A 19574-nucleotide genomic window follows, 5' to 3' on the forward strand; every position below is an offset into this window, starting at 1 on the left:
TTTAGGTTGTGCTTTTTCTTGCTTGCACGTTGGTGGGAAAGTCTTGCCTTCTTTGCAGCCTTCTCAGTCAGTTCTTTGGTCTTGCGCTTGGTCAACTTCCTGAGAGCAGCTGCACCCACTTCTCACCTTCTTTGTCCCTCTTGTCTGCCAGTTCTGCCTTGTAGGTTTTGTAGGCTCCTCATGTTCTTGCACAGGTCGAGGTATATGGGACTGTGCAGTTTGTCAGTCCTACTGTAGTACTCCATTGCAGTTTTTTTCATGATGATCGAAGATTGTACTTGACACCCATCACTGCGCTGTAGGTCTCCATGTTTAGTCGGTGTGATCTGACATCCAAGACATTGAAGGCACTCTCAACTTGTGGCCCATGGAAGCAGGACAGCAGAGCCTTCACCATTCTTGAGAGAAGGGGGTACTTTCGACCTTCAAAGACCTTGGTCCACCAGTCGTCGATGCGAGCAGACTCATCTTCCTGAGCTGGTGGCAGGCTCGAGTCGATCTGGAAACTCTGAACCTCAAGTTCAAAGGGATCACATTACTCTGGTGCAAGGACATTTGTCACCAGGCGTGGCAACTTCAGGAGCTGCTCCTGGCTGACAGTGTGCCCTCTGCTGAGGCACTTCTGAGGACAGCATTAGGCAGGGGCATTTTCTTATGGAGGTACTTTCCACATGTCACATAGGCCTTCTCCACACTCTGCAAGAAGTCATGCACTTCTCCATCTCCACTACAGGCAGTGTTGACAATCTCAGACACACCAACTGCAAGAAACATCTTCTTCACTTGTAGCAGGTTGGCTTTCTCATCCAGGTCGAGGGTCTGAAGTCTCTTGCCTGTGGATGGCAGCTTCTCAGGTTTGACAAAGCAGGCCATGAACTCTGACAAGGTCCACCTGCTGGTCATTGAGCTTGTGGATCAGTGGGGCCTTCATCTCAAATAGGATGACGTACTTCTTCAGCAGCGGGAACACTGATGTATAGAACATCAATATCAGTCTCATCAATTTCTTCTTGTGGAAGACTCGCTGCAGTATTCGCTCCTTTCATGCCTTGCCATCTTTGGTCATATTCTTCTTCTTCAGAACATCATGGATCTGGCGTATTCTCTCCTTGGCTTTTGTGTCTACGTGCCTGCAATGGTAGACCTCCACAACCCGTGACAAGTAGTGTGTGCGATCAGCTTGAGAGAGGAAGCCAAAGTAGAAGACAACAAAGGCATCCCACAGCTGCAGAGTGTCAACACTGACATCATACACAGAGACCCACCTGTGACTGACATACTGCTCTGGCATGGTATACCTGACACCAATCAGCCCACAGATTTCCTGCAAGAACTGCTTTAAGTCAGGTAACCACTTGAAGTCATTGTAGATGTCAGAGCATGCGCTCTGCGAAGTTGTCGAATGGGTCGCTCAGCTTCTTGGACGCATTGTGAGCATGGTGACAGGAGTCCCCATCTATGTCCAACATGTGTGGGGCATTGTTTTCCCTGATGCGAACTTCGACTCCTGACTTGGATCCCCGCATGACTGAGCAGGAGTCCATGAGGATGGATATGCAGTTCTTCCACGGTAACTCATACTTCAACAAGTCAACCAGTTCTTGGTGCAAAGAGGCACTGTCCACTTTGATCACAAGGGACTCTTGATGCTGCACTATGACCTGCTTATGCAGTGGGCTGTAGTAACTGGCCAGGACACACAAGACCCTCTGATGGTTTGTGCTTGTTGACTCAATGTTCAGAGAGAGAAGTATTCCCTCTGCAGTGCTGATATCAACTGGTGATGTACGGTATGTCCTAGTCCAAACCTAAGCTTGTAGGAAGCAGATGTCCTGTCCATTGTGAGCTGACCAAGGGCCTTTGCATCCAGGTTGAGTGCTTTGGCAAGGCTGAATGGTAGGGAATGCTGTGCGAGGAAGGCAAGGACCATGGCTTGAGCATTGGATACCCTGTCACCTATTGGTACAGCAGGAATCGGTGTACAGGGGATGGGGGCAGTAGAAGGAGCAGTGCAAGAGGTAGCAGAAGGTGAGGAAACACCTGGAGAAAAAGCAAAACCCAATGCAGAGTAATAAAAAAAGAAAAGCCAATCACCATTTATAATACGTGCTTCAGAAAGTGATTACAGTAAGCCTCAGACTATTAGTGGTAAACAAGATTGACCCAATTCTGAGTTGTGGCTTGCTTGCCAATTAGCATAATTTATTACTGTAGTGAAAGTGCACCACACTACACTACATTGACAGCATAGATGTCTACAGTGTGCATGTATACTGATAACTGTACATGTATAAAGCCCAAGGCTATATTGACCAGGAAGACTGTAATTGGATGCCTGGATTCTCTGAATATCAAGATGCTTCTTGCTCTCCGCATGGGATTCCAATGACTTGTACCCACGTCCTCAATAAACAATCTCCTTTGAGCACCATGTGCATACAGCCTTTTCTGGCTGGGCTATCTTTTGAATGAAAGCCCCACAAGCCACCGTACCGCATGGCATACGCTCTGGCCATTCCCACTTCCAGGAATTCTTGCAAGTCTTGTCAATTAGTGGATCCAAACAAGCATCACAATCCCGGGACAGCCTGCGGCTACTGAATGCGGCCATGTTTCAGAAGCGACCTTGGCCTTGCACACTCGGAACACCACGCCTCTAGCTCTATTAATGCTGCTGTGACAGTTTCAGGAGTAATACAGCGAGGTGGTCCAAATGTAATGTTAATGAATCTGGCAATGACGTCAGTGCAGAGTGCCGGGAATCTGTATTAGGGACCTCGGAATACTTTTTTTTAATATAAAGATCGTCGGCGGCGTGAAATCACTCCCAACAATTGACTTAACCCACCATACCCCCTATTTTTTCTCAACGGATTTGTGCTTAACTCAGGAGCGTTTCTGGGTGAATAAATTTGCGGAATTTTCTCATGCCGGAAGAGGTCCAAAGTTTTTTCCGTTTTTCCAACATGGATGCCACACCACGTGACCTATGGCATCGTAATGGTTAAAACATTCTTCACAAGTAGTCACTCCAATGGTGAAAATTCTCAATCTGACAAGCGGTTGCAGAAAAAAAAACACGAAAATTGTGCGTGGACAAAAACAGAAAATGAAATACCCTCTCCTTCGGCAAGGGCAACAAGGCACAAGCAAGACAGATTGCATGTTCAACACTTTTATTTCAACTTCAAAGTCAAGTTGGTGGGAAGGAATGGATGAATGTTACTAAACAGAGAGAATGGTTGAAGGAATGAATGAGTGGGCATGTTTAATGGAATGATCAATGAAAATTGGGTATGGGAATGAAAGTAGAAATGAAAGGTGAATCCATGGAAGTTGATGTCAACAAAGAACCAGGATAATATGACAAATAAAAGGTGAACATTTGCAATGATAATGATGGTTGAAGAACATGCGTCAACAGCCTTGCTTCGAATAAGTCTTCAACCTCCTTCCTCATCACCCTCTTCTTCAAACTCGCCCTCATCATCTGCAGTGGCATCTTGGTACTGCTGGTACTCGGAGATGAGATCATTCATGTTGCTCTCGGCCTCGGTGAACTCCATCTCATCCATTCCTTCACCGGTGTACCAATGGAGGAAGGCCTTGCGACGGAACATGCATGTGAATTGCTCCGATATACGCTTGAACAGCTCCTGGATGGCCGTGCTGTTACCCATGAAAGTGGCCGACATCTTGAGGCCGCGTGGTGGGATGTCGCACACGGCGGTTTTTACATTGTTTGGGATCCACTCGACAAAGTAGCTGCTGTTCTTATTCTGCACGTTAAGCATCTGCTCATCCACCTCCTTCATCGACATCCGTCCACGGAAGATGGCTGCCACAGTAAGGTAGCGACCATGGCGTGGATCACAGGCAGCCATCATGTTCTTGGAATCAAACATCTGTTGTGCGAGTTCAGGCACAGTCAGTGCACGGTATTGCTGGCTTCCACGGGACGTGAGTGGTGCGAAACCTGGAATGAAGAAGTGGAGGCGGGGGAAGGGCACCATGTTGACAGCAAGTTTGCGCAAGTCTGCATTGAGCTGCCCAGGAAAGCGGAGACAAGTGGTCACTCCACTCATGGTGGCTGAAACCAGGTGATTCAGATCACCATAGGTTGGAGTACTGAGCTTGAGAGTGCGGAAGCAGATGTCATAAAGGGCTTCGTTGTCAATGCAGAATGTCTCGTCGGTATTCTCCACGAGCTGGTGCACCGACAGTGTAGCGTTGTAGGGTTCCACCACAGTGTCGCTCACTTTGGGAGAAGGGACGACACTAAAGGTGTTCATGATGCGGTCAGGGTATTCCTCACGGATCTTGCTGATAAGCAGTGTACCCATTCCTGAACCTGTGCCTCCACCGAGTGAATGGGTCAACTGGAATCCCTGCAAGCAGTCGCAGCTTTCAGCCTCTTTCCGCACCACATCGAGCACAGAATCCACCAGCTCTGCACCTTCCGTGTAGTGCCCTTTTGCCCAGTTGTTCCCAGCACCACTCTGGCCTATATACAAACGAAGTGGAATACAATGAAGTAACAGACAAGTTTCTATTTCATTTGCATCTCAAATAAGTAATTTTTTTTGTTTTAAATGACTCTTAATATAAAGAGGTGGGAGATAGAGGTTGGGGGGGGTGAAGGGAGGGGGAAATGCTGTTGGTATAAAAGGAGAAAATGGAAATCATGGGACAATTTTGACCATCCATAACGAGTGTGAAGACATTTTATTAAGTCTCCTCATACCTCAATCATAGCCCAGAACAATTATTCCAATTTATCCCACCAGTTATTGAGTGTGAGTGAGTGAGTGAGTGAGTGAGTGAGTGAGTGAGTGAGTAAGTGAGTGAGTGAGTAAGTGAGTGAGTAAGTGAGTGAGTGAGTAAGTGAGTGAGTAAGTGAGTGAGTAAGTGAGTGAGTAAGTGAGTGAGTAAGTGAGTGAGTAAGTGAGTGAGTAAGTGAGTGAGTAAGTGAGTGTCTGCCATTTCTCATCCAGTTTTCACATTTGGTGTTAGCTGTTAGTAAATGTAGAATTAGCCTTAACTCACATCCAACAGTGGTTTAATTTGATTTAGTGCAGGGATGCTCTTTTGATAAAAACTTATGAAAGCATGACAGGAAGTGTGTTTTGACAATACAGGTAGGGCCTTGTACTACTGCAACTCCATGACTGCTGGTAGTGCTCTGTCATAATAAAGATTTGGCATTAACCATGCCTTTCGCAACAATAAAACTTCTTTCAAAACAACAAACACATCCAAGCCTTGGTGAAGCCTTCAAACTCCATAAAAGTTGGCATGAAATAGTTTTTGTCCCAGCAAGCCTTCAGTTGCCTCCACTCAGACCCTGCATTCACACTTGAACAATTTGTAGCTGCACTCATATATCCACAAGAATGTCTCAACATTTTCTGCATTCCACTTATTTACCACATTGATGCCTGTATGCAGTTGCTATTTTATGGTATTCCATGTAACACATGTGTTAAAATTGTATCAATGATGCCTCAAAACGTTATCATATCATCGAGCTCTGGATGTTAGCAACATGATTCCATCCAACACATCCATCACAGGATTATCGAAGGTGAAGGTGTGTGCGTTGCTTGAAGTTTTCTTCTTTCTGACGATGCACCATGGCACGGAGCTTTTAGAGTTGGTGGTGAGAGTCAGACCGGCAATTTATTGAAAAATAATTACAGAAATGCAATATGTTGCAGGCACTCACCAAAGACAAAGTTATCAGGCCTGAAAATTTGCCCAAAAGGACCCGAACGCACCGAGTCCATGGTTCCTGGCTCGAGGTCCACCAACACGGCCCGGGGTACATATTTTCCCCCTGCAGCATTCAACAACAGACAGCATTAAACTTCAAAATAGAAAAGACTAGAACGGCACGCTTTGAGAACAGATATGCCTCCTCCCGCATTATTAAATCAGAACACATATTTGTACAAAGTTTGATTAAAATCCCTGAACCCAGATTCAGAAGATTAAACAATTCTGGCTACCAGACCATGTGTTCGCCAGTCGGCCATCTTGGATCTGATCTCAAAAACAAATGACGCGCATATGCAAGCCATCATTACCTCTGCCACCGAAGGTGGAGGTTCGGTTTTCACCCCTTTCTGTGTACAGGATCTCAAAAAGTTGACGGATCCAGATAAAATTTAGTGGACATGTTGAGTGTGTGGCAAGGACAAATAGATTAGATTTTGGTGAAAATCCGAATCCGTTAATTTTAAGTGATACTTCACCATTGAGAGAGAGAGGGCCTAAAAAGGATATATAGAACAATCTAAAAAACTTGTGGACGGGTTTGTATGAAACTTTGTGGACATGTTGGGTGCGTGGCAAGGACAAATAGATTCGAATATATGGTGAAGATCCAAAACCAGATCAGACTACTAGAATTTTTTTTTCTATGCGATTTTTCACCATTGAGAGATCGGGCTCACGCAGCAATATTCCAACATCTCGTGGAAAGCCTTCCCTGAAGAGTGGAGGCTGTTATAGCAGCAGAGGGGAAACCAACTTCATATTAATGCCCTAGATTTTGGAATGAGCAGGTCCGTGCGCAATATATATATATATATATTAAAAATAATAAAACGATGCTCAAGAAGAAACAAGAAAAAGAGCTATCATATCGCAGACCCTCACCAGGACTTGTTTTGTGTGGCACTTGCAACAAACATCCAAACTGCCACTTTATAACTGCTGTCAGTGATGACGAGATACCAAGATGTCCTGCTTTGATCTAACCCCATTTTGATTGTACACCTGATCCTGACCCGACTTTTTTTATGCAATGGAATTTTGATTGGGATTAAAATAAATAAATTTCAAATCACATGGAAGACCAAATAGGTTCAGTCCTGCATTGGAGTCATCAGAAGGAACCTAAATAAGAAAAAAAAAAAAGCAAAGATGAAGTCATCAGGACAAGCCTGGATAGGATTCACATTTCAGCTCCTACTCATCTACCCTCAAACCCATCCAGGCACAGCCGAGTGAGCCTTGTTCAAAAAAAAAAATATATATATATATATATCACATATACATAGGTCAGGTATGGGAGCATGTGCCAGAACAGCGCGTCGCTGCGTCCACTTTCCGCCGGTACTCCAGGGGCCTCCGTCTGGCCATCCCCCAGGCAGATGCCAGGCCCATCCCCATCTCCTTGAGATGATGGTCAACCTGCTGCAACCATGAGGCACGTGGTCGGCCCACTGGCCTCCTCCACTCGTGAGACTCCCTCGCTGAGAGAATCTGGTGAGCAGGATCAGCGTCAGGAAAACGAGCCACATGTCCATACAGCCGCAGCTGACGCTCACGGACTATGCAGGTAACAAATCTCATCCGAGTCTCTCTCAGCAACCGCTCGTTGGATACAAAATCCGACCAGCGATAGCCGAGGATTCTCCGAAGAGACCTGGTACCAAAGGAATTAAGTCTCCGTCTCAGATCCTTGGTCAAAGTCCAAGTCTCGCACCCATAGAGCAAGACTGGAAGTACCAAGGACCTGAAGACTCGGACTTTCGTCCTCCCGCACAGGTACCGGCAGCGCCACACCCCATGATCCAGTGAATCCATGACTCCCCAGGCCCGACCCAGACGTCTATTGACCTCCGGCTCACAACCTGCGGAGACATGAATATCACTGCCAAGGTAAGTGAATCTATCCACGACCTCAACATCCTCACCACAAACAGACACAGACAGGACAGCAGCATCCAAGATATCACCGAAAGCCTGGATCTTTGTTTTGACCCAAGAAATCCGTAATCCCAACGGCTCCGACTCCTCATTCAGCACCTCGAGGGCCCCTAAGAGGATGTCTAAAGTCTCCGCAAAGATGACGGCATCATCTGCAAAATCAAGGTCCGAGATATTGACATTGCCAAACGATGCACCGCAACTTGATCTCTCCGACATCCTCCCAAAAATCCAGTCCATACAAGTGCTGAAAAGTGTGGGGGCAAGTACACATCCCTGACGAACTCCAGTAACAACTGGAAATAAGTCAGAGGCGGTACCACCACACTTCACAGCACTCTCAGTACCAGAGTAGAGTTCAGACATCAGATCGATCAGTTTCGGTGGCACCCCACGAAGACCAAGAATCCTCCAGAGGACATCCCGATTCACTGAATCGAGCGCTTTACAGAGATCAACATAGGCTGCAAGCAGCCCCTGCCGAAACTCTCGTCTGCGTTCGGTGAGTACACAGTACAGGATACGGTCAATCGTTGACCTCTTTGGTGTAAAGCCTGACTGCTCTGGACGCTGGTGCTCAAGCAGATGGTGGCGAACCCTATCAAGAATTATCCGAGCAAAGACCTTGCCCGGCACTGAGAGCAGCGTCACCCCTCGGTAGTTGTTGCAGTCTTGGCGATCACCCTTCCCTTTCCAGAGAGGGACAACAAGGCCCCTCTTCCAGTCAGTTGGGATGATGCCTGTGTTCCAGGCAGAGCACAAAACTGCATGCAACGACGTGAGTACAGCATTTCCACCAGCCTTGAGAAGTTCGGCATGGATGCCACAGATCCCTGGAGCTTTGCCCCGTTTCAACTGGTTCACCGCAGCCCGTGTTTCCACAAACGATGGTGGACCACAGTTGATTCGAGGGTCAGCAACAGGGATTGTAACACCCTTGACGTCCAACTCGACAGCTGGGGGATCAGCCTGGTACAACCGCTCAAAGTAACCGGCCCAGCGGGCCTTCACTTCAGACTCCTCTGTCAAGAGCCTACCACTCTCTGCTCGAACTGCAGTGCTCCGAGGGATGGGCTTGGATGAACGTAATGCGCGAATTCCCTGTAAGCGGGACGAATCACCTGTCCACAGGTGATGCTCTACCCCCTCACAGATTCCTCGCACATAGGCCTCCTTGTCCACCCTCAGTGCACGTACAGTTTTACGCCTCCAGCTCCCTGAACAGCTCAGCTCTGCCATTCAGCCTGGCCCTGCGACTCTGGTCAATGGTATCCAGTGTCCCTTGAGAGACAAAATTCTTCTTTGCCCTGCGGTGAACTCCAAGGCATCCACCGGCAACATCAAGGACGGTGGTCTTGAAGGTGCTCCACAACTCTTCAGGACCCCCCAAAGCACCCAGACCCCCCAAGTGTCCACTCAGCCTGTTCGCAAACTCCTCAGCTACTCTCTCATCCCTGAGCTTGGCAACATCCAGCCTAGGCTGGGATGGTACCATTCTCCAGGATTTAAGGTGCAGCTTTAGAGTTGCTACAACAAGCCTGTGGTCAGTATTGAGGAACTGAGCACTCCGGTAGACCCTGCAGTTCTGGATCATCCTCCAACGACCGTCAATGAGGACATGGTCAATCTCCTTTGCCACACCGCCAGCGTTGGAATACCAAGTCCAGCGATGAGCTTGCGGGCGCTGAAACCATGAACCAGCCACCCTAAGTCCATGACTTCTTGCAAAGTCAAGGAACTTAGTGCTATTCTGGTTCATAGTTCCTGACCCATGGGGACCGACACACACCTCATAACCATCCCTATCAGTTCCAGTCGATGCATTGAAACCCCCCAAGACTAGAAGTGTATCTCGTCTGGGGCACTGATCAACCACAGACTCGAGTGTGGCGTAGAATGCATCCTTCACGGTGAGGTCACTCGCCTCAGTCGGAGCATAAATAGAGACCAGGGAAATGACACCTAAGGAGTGACGAATCCTTAATCTCATAATACGCTCGTTGACCGGTGTTACCTCAATTATCATTGGGGTCAGCTTATTGGACACAGCTACAGCAACTCCTTGGGTATGGTAACCATCAGAGCGACCAGACCAATAGTAGGTGGAACCACCCACCATTATCTCGCCGCAATCCGGTCTCCGAACCTCAGAGAGCTGCAATCCCGATGTCCAAACGCTTGAGCTCAGATGATAACAGAGACAGGTGATCATCCTCTCTTAGGGATAGGACATTCCAGGCACCCACCCGAAGGGACCGCCTCAGGTTAACCCAAGGAGACCGCCGTCTGGTGGACGACACCTCAGCACCACTCCGACACACTCTCCCGCAATCTGACCCAGGGATGTTACCCCGTGGTTTCCCTCCTATCAAAGATTGGGGGTCCCGAAGGCTTTGCCCCAATCCCATCATCCGGTGAGCTGCCCTGCGAAGGGAAGCTGCACAGGAGGTACTCCCACGGAGTGGGTTTTCAGATTTTTTTGCGTTTTTGCGTTTTGCGGAATGAAGCGTTTTACGGTGGCTGGCGTGCAAATCCTGCCACCAACCTCCTAATAAGAAGTGACCCAACTGCAGGAGGACGTCCGCAGACACAGTTGGGCACTAGATATGGATGGCCGTTGGCTCACAAGGAGCTCCTCCGCCCTTTGACAGGTTTTGTTTTTAATCCTGCTGGGTGTCCATATCCAAACACCCTCCTCACCAGAAAACCTGGTGGGGGAGACGGTTTAGTCGCCGACAACCTGACCATGGAACAGGTTAGTACAGGTTTACATGGTACCTGTAGCAGGTCACAGATCGAACCTGACCTGACTCGAGTATACATATACATATACATATACATATACATATACATATACAGTCATGCGCCGCTTAACGACGTTCCGGGCAACGACGGATCGCATATACGACGGATCTGCCAGCTCTGAAAAAAAATAATAATAAATGCAAAAAAAAAAATGTAACTGAAAAATTCCTATCGCCGAGTGATGTAGCCTCGTATAAAAATAGCACGTACAATTATTTACACTGTACAGTACATAATACATCATAATGATAATAAACGACAGTGTGGCCCTGTTATAATGCGATCGTTGAGGTCCATAAAATGTCATCGCAAAAAAAACAGCATCGTGCTAAATTGGGATTCAAGGAAATCGGCTTTCAAACTGAACCAAATGTTTGCACGTTTACCTTCTAGCAAGTAAATAACCTTTGAATTGAAGAATTCCTCGACTAAATCGTTGTTCTGAGTCGACATTAAAACACAAATTTATTTTTGGTGAAGCTTTTTATGTTGTAAAAACAATCGCACTGTTCCGAAAATATATATCACAATTGACAGGTGGTCGTTTCTTCATTTGTAAATTATAACATCGATGCAATGATTACATATTTATAAAATCCAAATGCTATTTATTCATCTTTCTATAATCGATGTGAGAGGAGATTGAAAGCTGCTGCTAACAACACCGATGCCTGTCATGAATAGCACAAAAGTAAATCCAACGTGTCTTCAGTCTCTCTTGGCTGTGTTACAATTGCCGACAGTATTCAGTCCAGTAACATGCTGTACAGGTTTGTATCAGAGGAACAATAGGCTACACCATATACATATATAAACAATAGCCCGTCTAGGTTTGTGTAAGTACGATGTTCGAAAACGAAAAAAAAAAAAGATGGTGTTCGCACAACGACGTCATCGCTTAACGACGCGTTTCTCAGAACGGAACCCCGTCGTTAAGTGGCGCATGAATGTATATATATTTTTTAACAAACCACCCCCCACCACCACGTCAATCTGACTGCCATGTGGCCGATCAAGTTGTAATTTAAATCATGTATCCCCACCCCCACCACGAGATCGTAATTGTAAAGTTTCATGTCAATTCCAGAGAAAACATTGAATATTTTCTTCAATCCAATATGGCTGCCAAAACGTGACCTATCAATTATTCCTCAACAAACTTGTACACCCATGGCTTAGGGAACGCTTGTGTGAAGTTTCCTCTCAATCTGTCCAGCCATTCAGAAGATATTTATTGTTTTTCAGGTAAATACAATATGGCTGCCAAACCGTGACCTATGACATCAAATGTGTGAACCTTTTGTTCCTCATGGATAGGCGGTCATATGTGTAAAGTTTTCCTCGATATGTTCAGCCACTTCAGAGAACATGATTTTGGAAGGTTTTTTTTTTATTTTAAGCAATATAGCTGCCAAATCACATGACTTAGTCAATTTTTTTTCTGTGGACCACTTTATCCCCAGATGACCCTCAAAAATTTTCATAATGATTAGATGCAGCACTCTTCATATGCAATTACATCATAAAAAAAACAAGAAAACAAAACAAAAGGGCAATTCCACGAGAAACGGTCCGCAGAGGTAAAATTTTAAATTTTACTGAAAAAGTTCATGTTATGTACCAAATGAAAGCTGAAAACATGTACTTTCAGATAATATCAAGATCACCGAGTTAGGTTGCTCTGTTGGCTTAAATCACTCGTTGCAATGAAAGAAGTCATTCCACTGAAAAGCGGGGAAAATTTGGCCCTCAATAATGCAAAGAACAATTCATTGATTCGTCTCTCAATTCATTGGTACGAAGTCAACAAATGCTATCCATCAGAAGCTACCTGTATGAAGATAATTTCAAGACCAATTGAAAATAATGAGCCGTCCTCCTATGCTTTATTACAACTCAAATTAGAAGTCAGATGTCACTCTGACGTGTCACTCCATAATGAAAATTTGACATTTGTTTACTTTTCTCTTTAACTGGTGGATGAAAAACCAAATAAATCCAGGGTCACTAAGAACTTGTACCACCCAATCATTGTACAGTATAATTTAAAAAAAAAATTTTAATGTACAAAAAATAAATTAAAAAGAAAACTTGTCACTCCGTAACGTTACGGAGTGACTGTCAAACAATTGTTAACTCAGCCTGAAAAAATTACCCCCGTGTGGGGGTGACGGTCATCTCTATAATACCACAAGTTCTCAATGTTCAGTTATGACCGAAGACTACTGCGCAGTTCGACTGCGCAGTTTGGTTAAAGATGACTTGGCATTTTGGCACGCACGCACAAAATTATATTTTGAAAATAAATGCCGACGTTTACATTTCGGGTTTTGAAACTTTTGCACCTTCGGTGGAAAATGTATAAATATAAAAGGCTAAAAATGCGTTTTATATTTTTATTTCATTTCTCCTTCGCGAATCGCATCGGCGTTTTTACCATCTTCCAGGTCCGTGACGATCAAACAGGAAGGAAATTCAAAAATCCGTCCGGTTAGATACAAGATAATATTTTTTACTATCGTAATCAATTAACAGTTGCCGAATATCTTGTAGAATGGCAGACTAGATAGGTTTTGAAAATGGCAATTTTTATAACTTACGTGACCTTGAACACGGACAAAAGTTATATCGTTGTGCAACACTCATCAACCTCTACCCACATACCAAGTTTCATCAAGATCGGAAAGAAAAATTGACGGACGGACGGACGGACAGACGGATATTTGGTCCGGCTTTATTAGGTCATCTCGGTAGAGATGACCTAAAAAGGTGGCGGCAGAGTAGCTGTCCCACAATTCATTGCGTGCCAGATTTTACTTCCGTATGATAAGTTTGAAGTTTACGCGTGGTCATCTTGAGTGGTTTTGAAATTGGTTTACATCCAGCAATTGGTGAGTACAAACTACACCTCTGTTGTCACCTGCGGATAAGAGTCGTAAGAGGAAACCCAGACAAATCACCAAGCCACCGCAGACCACCAACTTTGCAATGGACAAGCTGAGTGAAGCCACTTACAACCTCCACGGTCAGTTTTAGTAGCCTAAAACATTTCATGATCTTTTAGATGATTCATAGAAGGGTACGGTACAATTCATAAGGATAATTTGTCGATGCATTCATATTACAGAAAGGATGCCATTGACTGCTGCCGAGCGACAAAAGCGTTTGAGACAGGCACAAAGAAAAATGAGAAGCTGGATGGGAAATGCAAGAGAGAGGCACATGCTGCTAATGTTGCCAAGGCAAGGGAAAGTGAATGTGCGCGCCAGCGGAGATGTCGGGGGAAGGGCAAAAACACTGAGTCCTGTTCCAACTTCTCGGTCTCCTGCCTAAAAGAACAGATCCAGCATAAGCAAGGCTGTTAAACCAGCTCGAGAGCCCCTCCCAAAATCACCGAGGAAACGCAAAGCTGTATCAGACGGCTTGCTGTTGGAAACGAACCTACCCGACATGAAGTTGACACAGAAAGCAAGTATGCTCCTGAGCACAAAGTTCCTGCCGATGTTAGTGATGCTGTTAAGAAATTTTACGAGCAGCCCGATAGTTCATGGATGTTGTCAGGGAAGAAGGACCTTGTGATCATCAAGACTGGGAAACGGAAGGACAAGGTTCAAAAGAGTTTCCTAATGATGACAATACGAGAGGAATAGTTTTTTTTGTGATAAATATACAAACATCAAGATCGGCTACTCCAAATTTGCGGCACTTCATGCAGCCAATGTATGCCTTAATTCAAAGTTGCCGCACAATGTCTGCCTCTGCAGATATCACGAAAACATGCGCCTCTTATTGGAGGCCTTATCATCTTATGTACCTGGACTTTCGTGAATTCCTTGGAAGCATTGCATGTGATCAGGATTCAGACAACTGCATGACAGGAAAATGTAGACATAATGCTATTATGGCACCATGTGCCAATGTATGCCTCACGCACAAAATATGTGTGTTGAAAACTAACCCTAACAAATCTGAGTTAGCAAATTCTAGATTTCCGTAATCTAGAAATTTGACATTGGTAGCTTCTTCCGTTCGAGTTATCGTGCCTACAAACAAACAAACAAACAAAGAGGACAGAAGTCATCAATATCCTTACAAAATCTTTAGATTTCGTAAGAAACAAACACAAACACACACATATGACAGGAATGTCATACCAAGTTTGCCACAGCGTATTCTGTCTGACGAAACAGCAAACCTGCCACTGAAATGATTTCAGTGGGAGACAATTGAGCCGCGGGCCACAAAATAAAAGTAGCTAAAGATGGGACTGTGCAGGATGCCCTGCATGAGATATGCAAACAACTTCCATTCTTCAGATTGCACTCATTCAAGAGGAAGCAGAGCTACTTCTTTGAAGATACAAGGAAGGCAGTTGATGGTGATCGCGCTGTTGTCCAGGTTGATTTTGCAGAGAACTATGCTGCGATAGAACAGAATGAAATTGAGTGCTCATTAGAGCCACGTCCACGTCACTCTATTCACAGTGTGCGCCTGGATTGATGTTAATGTTACGAAGTCTTTCGTAATTGTTAGCGATGAGCTCCAGCATGGCAAATATGCTGTTCATACCTTCCTGTCCAATATCATCAGCACACTGATATCACGCCACCCCAGGATTAGGGTGATTGACTTTTTTTCAGATGGGGCAGCCAGTCAATTTAAACAGAAATTCTTGTTTTCCAATCTAACATTCCTTCAAGAATTGTTCAAGATTCAATTATCCTGGAATTTCTTTGCCACATCTCACGTTAAGGGCGCTGTTAATGGGATAGGAGGTGAGGTAAAGAGAAGAGTTTGGTTGGCAAATCTGGCTGGGGATCCTGTATCTGATGCAGAATCCTTCTTCCGCATAGCAGTGGCACAGTGCAAAAAGATCGAAGTTTTATTCATGGCAGCAGGAGACATTCAGAAGTGCCAGTCGCAATTGGACGAGCGCTGGCAGTTAGTGACGTCGCTTCCGAAAACACACACAGACTGTGTGAAACCTGTGAGGAAATATGTTGTGAGCGCTTCTATGTACTCAACAGCGGAACAATTTGAATTGGTGAGTCCTCACCCCGAGTGCCATGCATCATCCTTGGAATGTCAAAACACTGCAAGTCCAGCACCTGCTGGGCACCCCAGGTTAGACAGTCAACCCCAAGTGAACCCTGGTGACTTTGTGACTGACCTTTTTGTATGTCACAAAAAAAAAAAAATCTAAGAAGTTGTTTGTTGGCCAGGTGACTCAGATAGTAGATGGTTGTTTGGAAGTATCATTTTTGTGAAAAGCGGGCCTATCTGACTGGGCATATACATTCCCAGAGGTGGAAGATAAATCCTGGATTGATTCCAACAAAGTCATCAGATTCCTTCTTCAGCCATCCCTTGACCATCGCAATCATTATGTCTTTGCTGAATGTCCTTTGGGAAACGGAACCTTTTGCAGGACAGTCATGTGAAGTTTTGTAATGTGGCAAACTGATTAATTCCAAACTTTGTTTCTGGTCATCCACTCATAAATTCTCAATTTCAGTCCATTTTTTGACTTTTGTATATGTTTATTGGATATTTTCTCAGCTCAGATTTTTTATTATTATTTTCTCATGTGTTCGATGTTGAAACGTTCAAGTACAATGCCAGCACAAGTCAGCTGGGTTCAAACAAGGTGTGGCGTAATCTAGAAATGATTTCTTGCTTTGGGAGAAATCTCAAAATTGACTCATCACTCTAACGGGATTTTTCGTCACTCCATAACAGGACTATTGTAATTATGTCATGTCTGGAATTTTAAAACCCCTGCAATGAAGGGACAACTATTAGCGTATCTTCGAGTATTTCATTACAATTTTGTAACTATTGTGAGAGCAGAGTTTTCAATAAATGACAAGACAGTCACTCCGTAACAGTTTTTGAATGTTAATTGACAATGGTCCAACTTACAGGAACAACATTAATGTCTGTAAAGTGCAACTCTTCCTTTGCAATATGATATATAGAGAGTAAGTACTAGTGGCTTCATCGCTGTCCTCGAGCAATCAAAGTTCACAGAAATGACTCAGTGTCACTCCATAACGTCATGGAATTGCCAAAAACAACAAAAAAAACTTATTCCCCATGAGTAGCACTTGTGTGCAAAGTTTCAATTTTTTTCCTTGGTGTGGTTTCAGATGGAGGTCCAAATGTTCTTCATTTTTTCCAACATGGCTGTCACACCACGTGACCTACAACGTCATAATTATCATCAAGACATTCTACACGTGGTCACACCCATGGTGAAAATTGTGTGAATCAGTCAAGGGGTTGCGGAGAAAAACACTAAAGTTATGTGCGGAGAGACAGACAAAATCAAACAAACAAGCAGTTATTGACTGGTACTTACAAAATCGCCAACTTGACCTCTCACCTTGTCTAATAAAAGCTGTCTCGAGAGACGGTAGTGACGCAAACCAGAAGTTTCTACGGTGATTCTGTACCAAACCATCAAAAATAGTGACGTCGACCTCAGCAAAAATCTCCATTTCTCGACGCAATTATTTAATATTATTTCATCAAAGTCACAAAACCGTAATATTCGGCCATCCACCAACAATCTTTACATAATCTGACGGCTTAGCAAGTCAGGCATGCGACGATAACCTTTATTGGGATAAAAAAATGACTTAAACACCATCTTTATCGAAAACACCATCAGTGCGCACACGGAAAACCATTACATGACAACACCGCCACTGCTCGAGCGTGCTGCACCACGCGACGACCCGTGACGCGGCGAGTGAAATATTTTTTATACAATCTTAAAACGTCTCCAAAACCGCCGATTTTTACCAGAATTTCGACAACCTAGTTTTAAGCTTCCTAAGCGATCGCAAAAACCGAAGACAAAATTAAAATCGAAGTTAAAACGAACTCGTAACGTCGAGCGAAGCAAAAATACTACATTTCTCCACTTGAATTTACGGAATTGTTTGAACTCACTGTGACCTTGATCTTTGACCAATTTTAACCAAAATCTAAACAGCAGTAGCCATTACCCTCCTGAATCACGTGGTGTAATTTGACATTGGTAGCTTCTTCCGTTCGAGTTATCGTGCCTACAAACAAACAAACAAAGAGGACAGAAGTCATCAATATCCTTACAAAATCTTTAGATTTCGTAAGAAACAAACACACACACACAAACAAACAAGCAGTCATAGACTGGTACTTACGAAATCGTCAACTTGACCTCTGACCTTGTCTAATAAAAGCTGTCTCGAGAGAAGGTAGCGAAGCAAACCAGAAGTTTCTACGATGATTCTGTACCAAACCATCAAAAATCGAATGTTTGATCTCACTGTGACCTTGACCTTTGACCGATTTTGACCAAAATCTAATCAGCACTAGCCATCACCCTCCTGAATCACGTGGTGTAATTTGACATTGGTAGCTTCTTCCGTTCGAGTTATCGTGCCTACAAACAAACACAAGCAAAAACAAAGAAGCAGTCATAAACTGGTACTTACGAAATCGTCAACTTGACCTCTGACCTTGTCTAATAAAAGCTGTCGCCAGAGAAGTTAGCGACGCAAACCAGAAGTTTCTACGATGATTCTGAACCAAACCATCAAAAACCGAATGTTTTGGATGTTTGTCCTCACTGTGACCTTGACCTTTGACCAAAATCTAATCAGCGCTAGTCATCACCCTCCTGAATCACGTGGTGTAATTTGATATTGGTGGCTTCTTCCGTTCGAGTTATCTGTACCAAACCATCAAAAATCGAATATTTGACCTCACTGTGACCTTGACCTTTGACCGATTTTGACCAAAATCTAATCAGCACTAGCCATCACCCTCCTGAATCACGTGGTGTAATTTGACATTGGTAGCTCCTTCCGTTCGAGTTATCGAGCCTACAAACAAACAAACAGAAACGGAAGTCATAAATATGCTTACGAAATCTTTAGATTTTGTAAGTAATAAACCAATGTCACCCGCAGGGTGACCCGTATCTTGCCAAAAGGTGACCACGTGTGACTTCTTTAAGGTCACACTGAGGTGAACAGAGCTGCTATCCACCAGGAGCGACTCCTTGAGGAATATCTGCCTACAAGAGATTCCGATGACAATCGTTCTCCAGAGTAACCATGAAAAATATGCGTTTGCCTCATAACGTCACCAAATGACGTCATAATGTCTCAAGCTTGACATATCTGGAAAGCACTCAGAGGTGTTCAATTTGAGGTACTACACGATATGGTTCCTAAAACTTGAAAATTTGACCTTGGGGTCAAATATGTTTGACCTCAGGCACTAACCATGAAGGTCAAGGCCAATCGCCACCAAAAACTAATCAGCTGAGCGCCAGACCATAAACTACATTCCCATAAAGTTTGGAGATGATTCGATTAAAATTACTCAAAAAATAAGGGTTTCGTCGACCTCCATGATTTACCGCAAAGTGACCTTGACCTTGATGTGTGCTGAAGGGTATTGTAATAATACTACGATATGTGTACCCACAAGAGTTTCCGATGAGAATTGTGCTGTACAGAGTGATATAAAGGTGAAAAATCCAATGATAACAGACAAACAAAAAACAAAAAAAACAAACAAACACCAAGTAACAGATCTTGCAAAAACTTCGTTTTGGCAAGATAACAAGCAGTCATAGACTGGTACTTAGGAAATCATCAACTTGACCTCTGACCTTGTCTAATAAAAGCTGTTTCAAGAGAAGGGCGCGACGCAAACCAGAAGTTTCTACGATGATTCTGTACCAAACCATCAAAAATCGTAACGTCGACCGAAGCAAAAATCTCCATTTCTCCACGCAATTATTTTATATTATTTTATCAAAGTCACAAAACCATAATATTCGCCCATCCACCAACAATATTTACATAATCCGACGGCTTAGCGAGTCAGGCATGCGACGATAACCTTTATTGGGATAAAAAATGACTTTTAAACACCATCTTTCTCGAAAACACCGTCAGCGCGCACACGCAAAACCATACACGACTCAACGACGCGTCTGCTCGAGCGCACTGCATCATGGAACGACCCGTGACGCGTTGAGTGAAATATTT

General features: G+C 44.3%; 1 protein-coding gene across 1 annotated transcript in view; it reads right to left on the bottom strand.

The window, feature by feature from the left end:
- Positions 1 to 3159: 3159 nt before the first annotated feature.
- Positions 3160 to 19574, bottom strand: part of LOC147032704 (tubulin beta-4B chain-like) — a 26606-nt gene continuing 10191 nt past the window's right edge. The window contains exons 3-4 of the mRNA XM_085870548.1: positions 5726 to 5836; positions 3160 to 4504 (exon numbers count right to left, since the gene is read on the bottom strand). Of these exons, the coding sequence (XP_085726674.1) occupies positions 3444 to 4504; positions 5726 to 5836 (1172 nt within the window). The 3' untranslated portion in view covers positions 3160 to 3443. The remainder of the gene's footprint in view (positions 4505 to 5725; positions 5837 to 19574) is intronic.

Source organism: Eptatretus burgeri, chromosome 2 (assembly GCF_056783735.1).
Source record: "Eptatretus burgeri isolate ZD-2024b chromosome 2, Ebu_testis_v1, whole genome shotgun sequence".
Classification (NCBI taxonomy): Eukaryota; Metazoa; Chordata; class Myxini; order Myxiniformes; family Myxinidae; genus Eptatretus; species Eptatretus burgeri.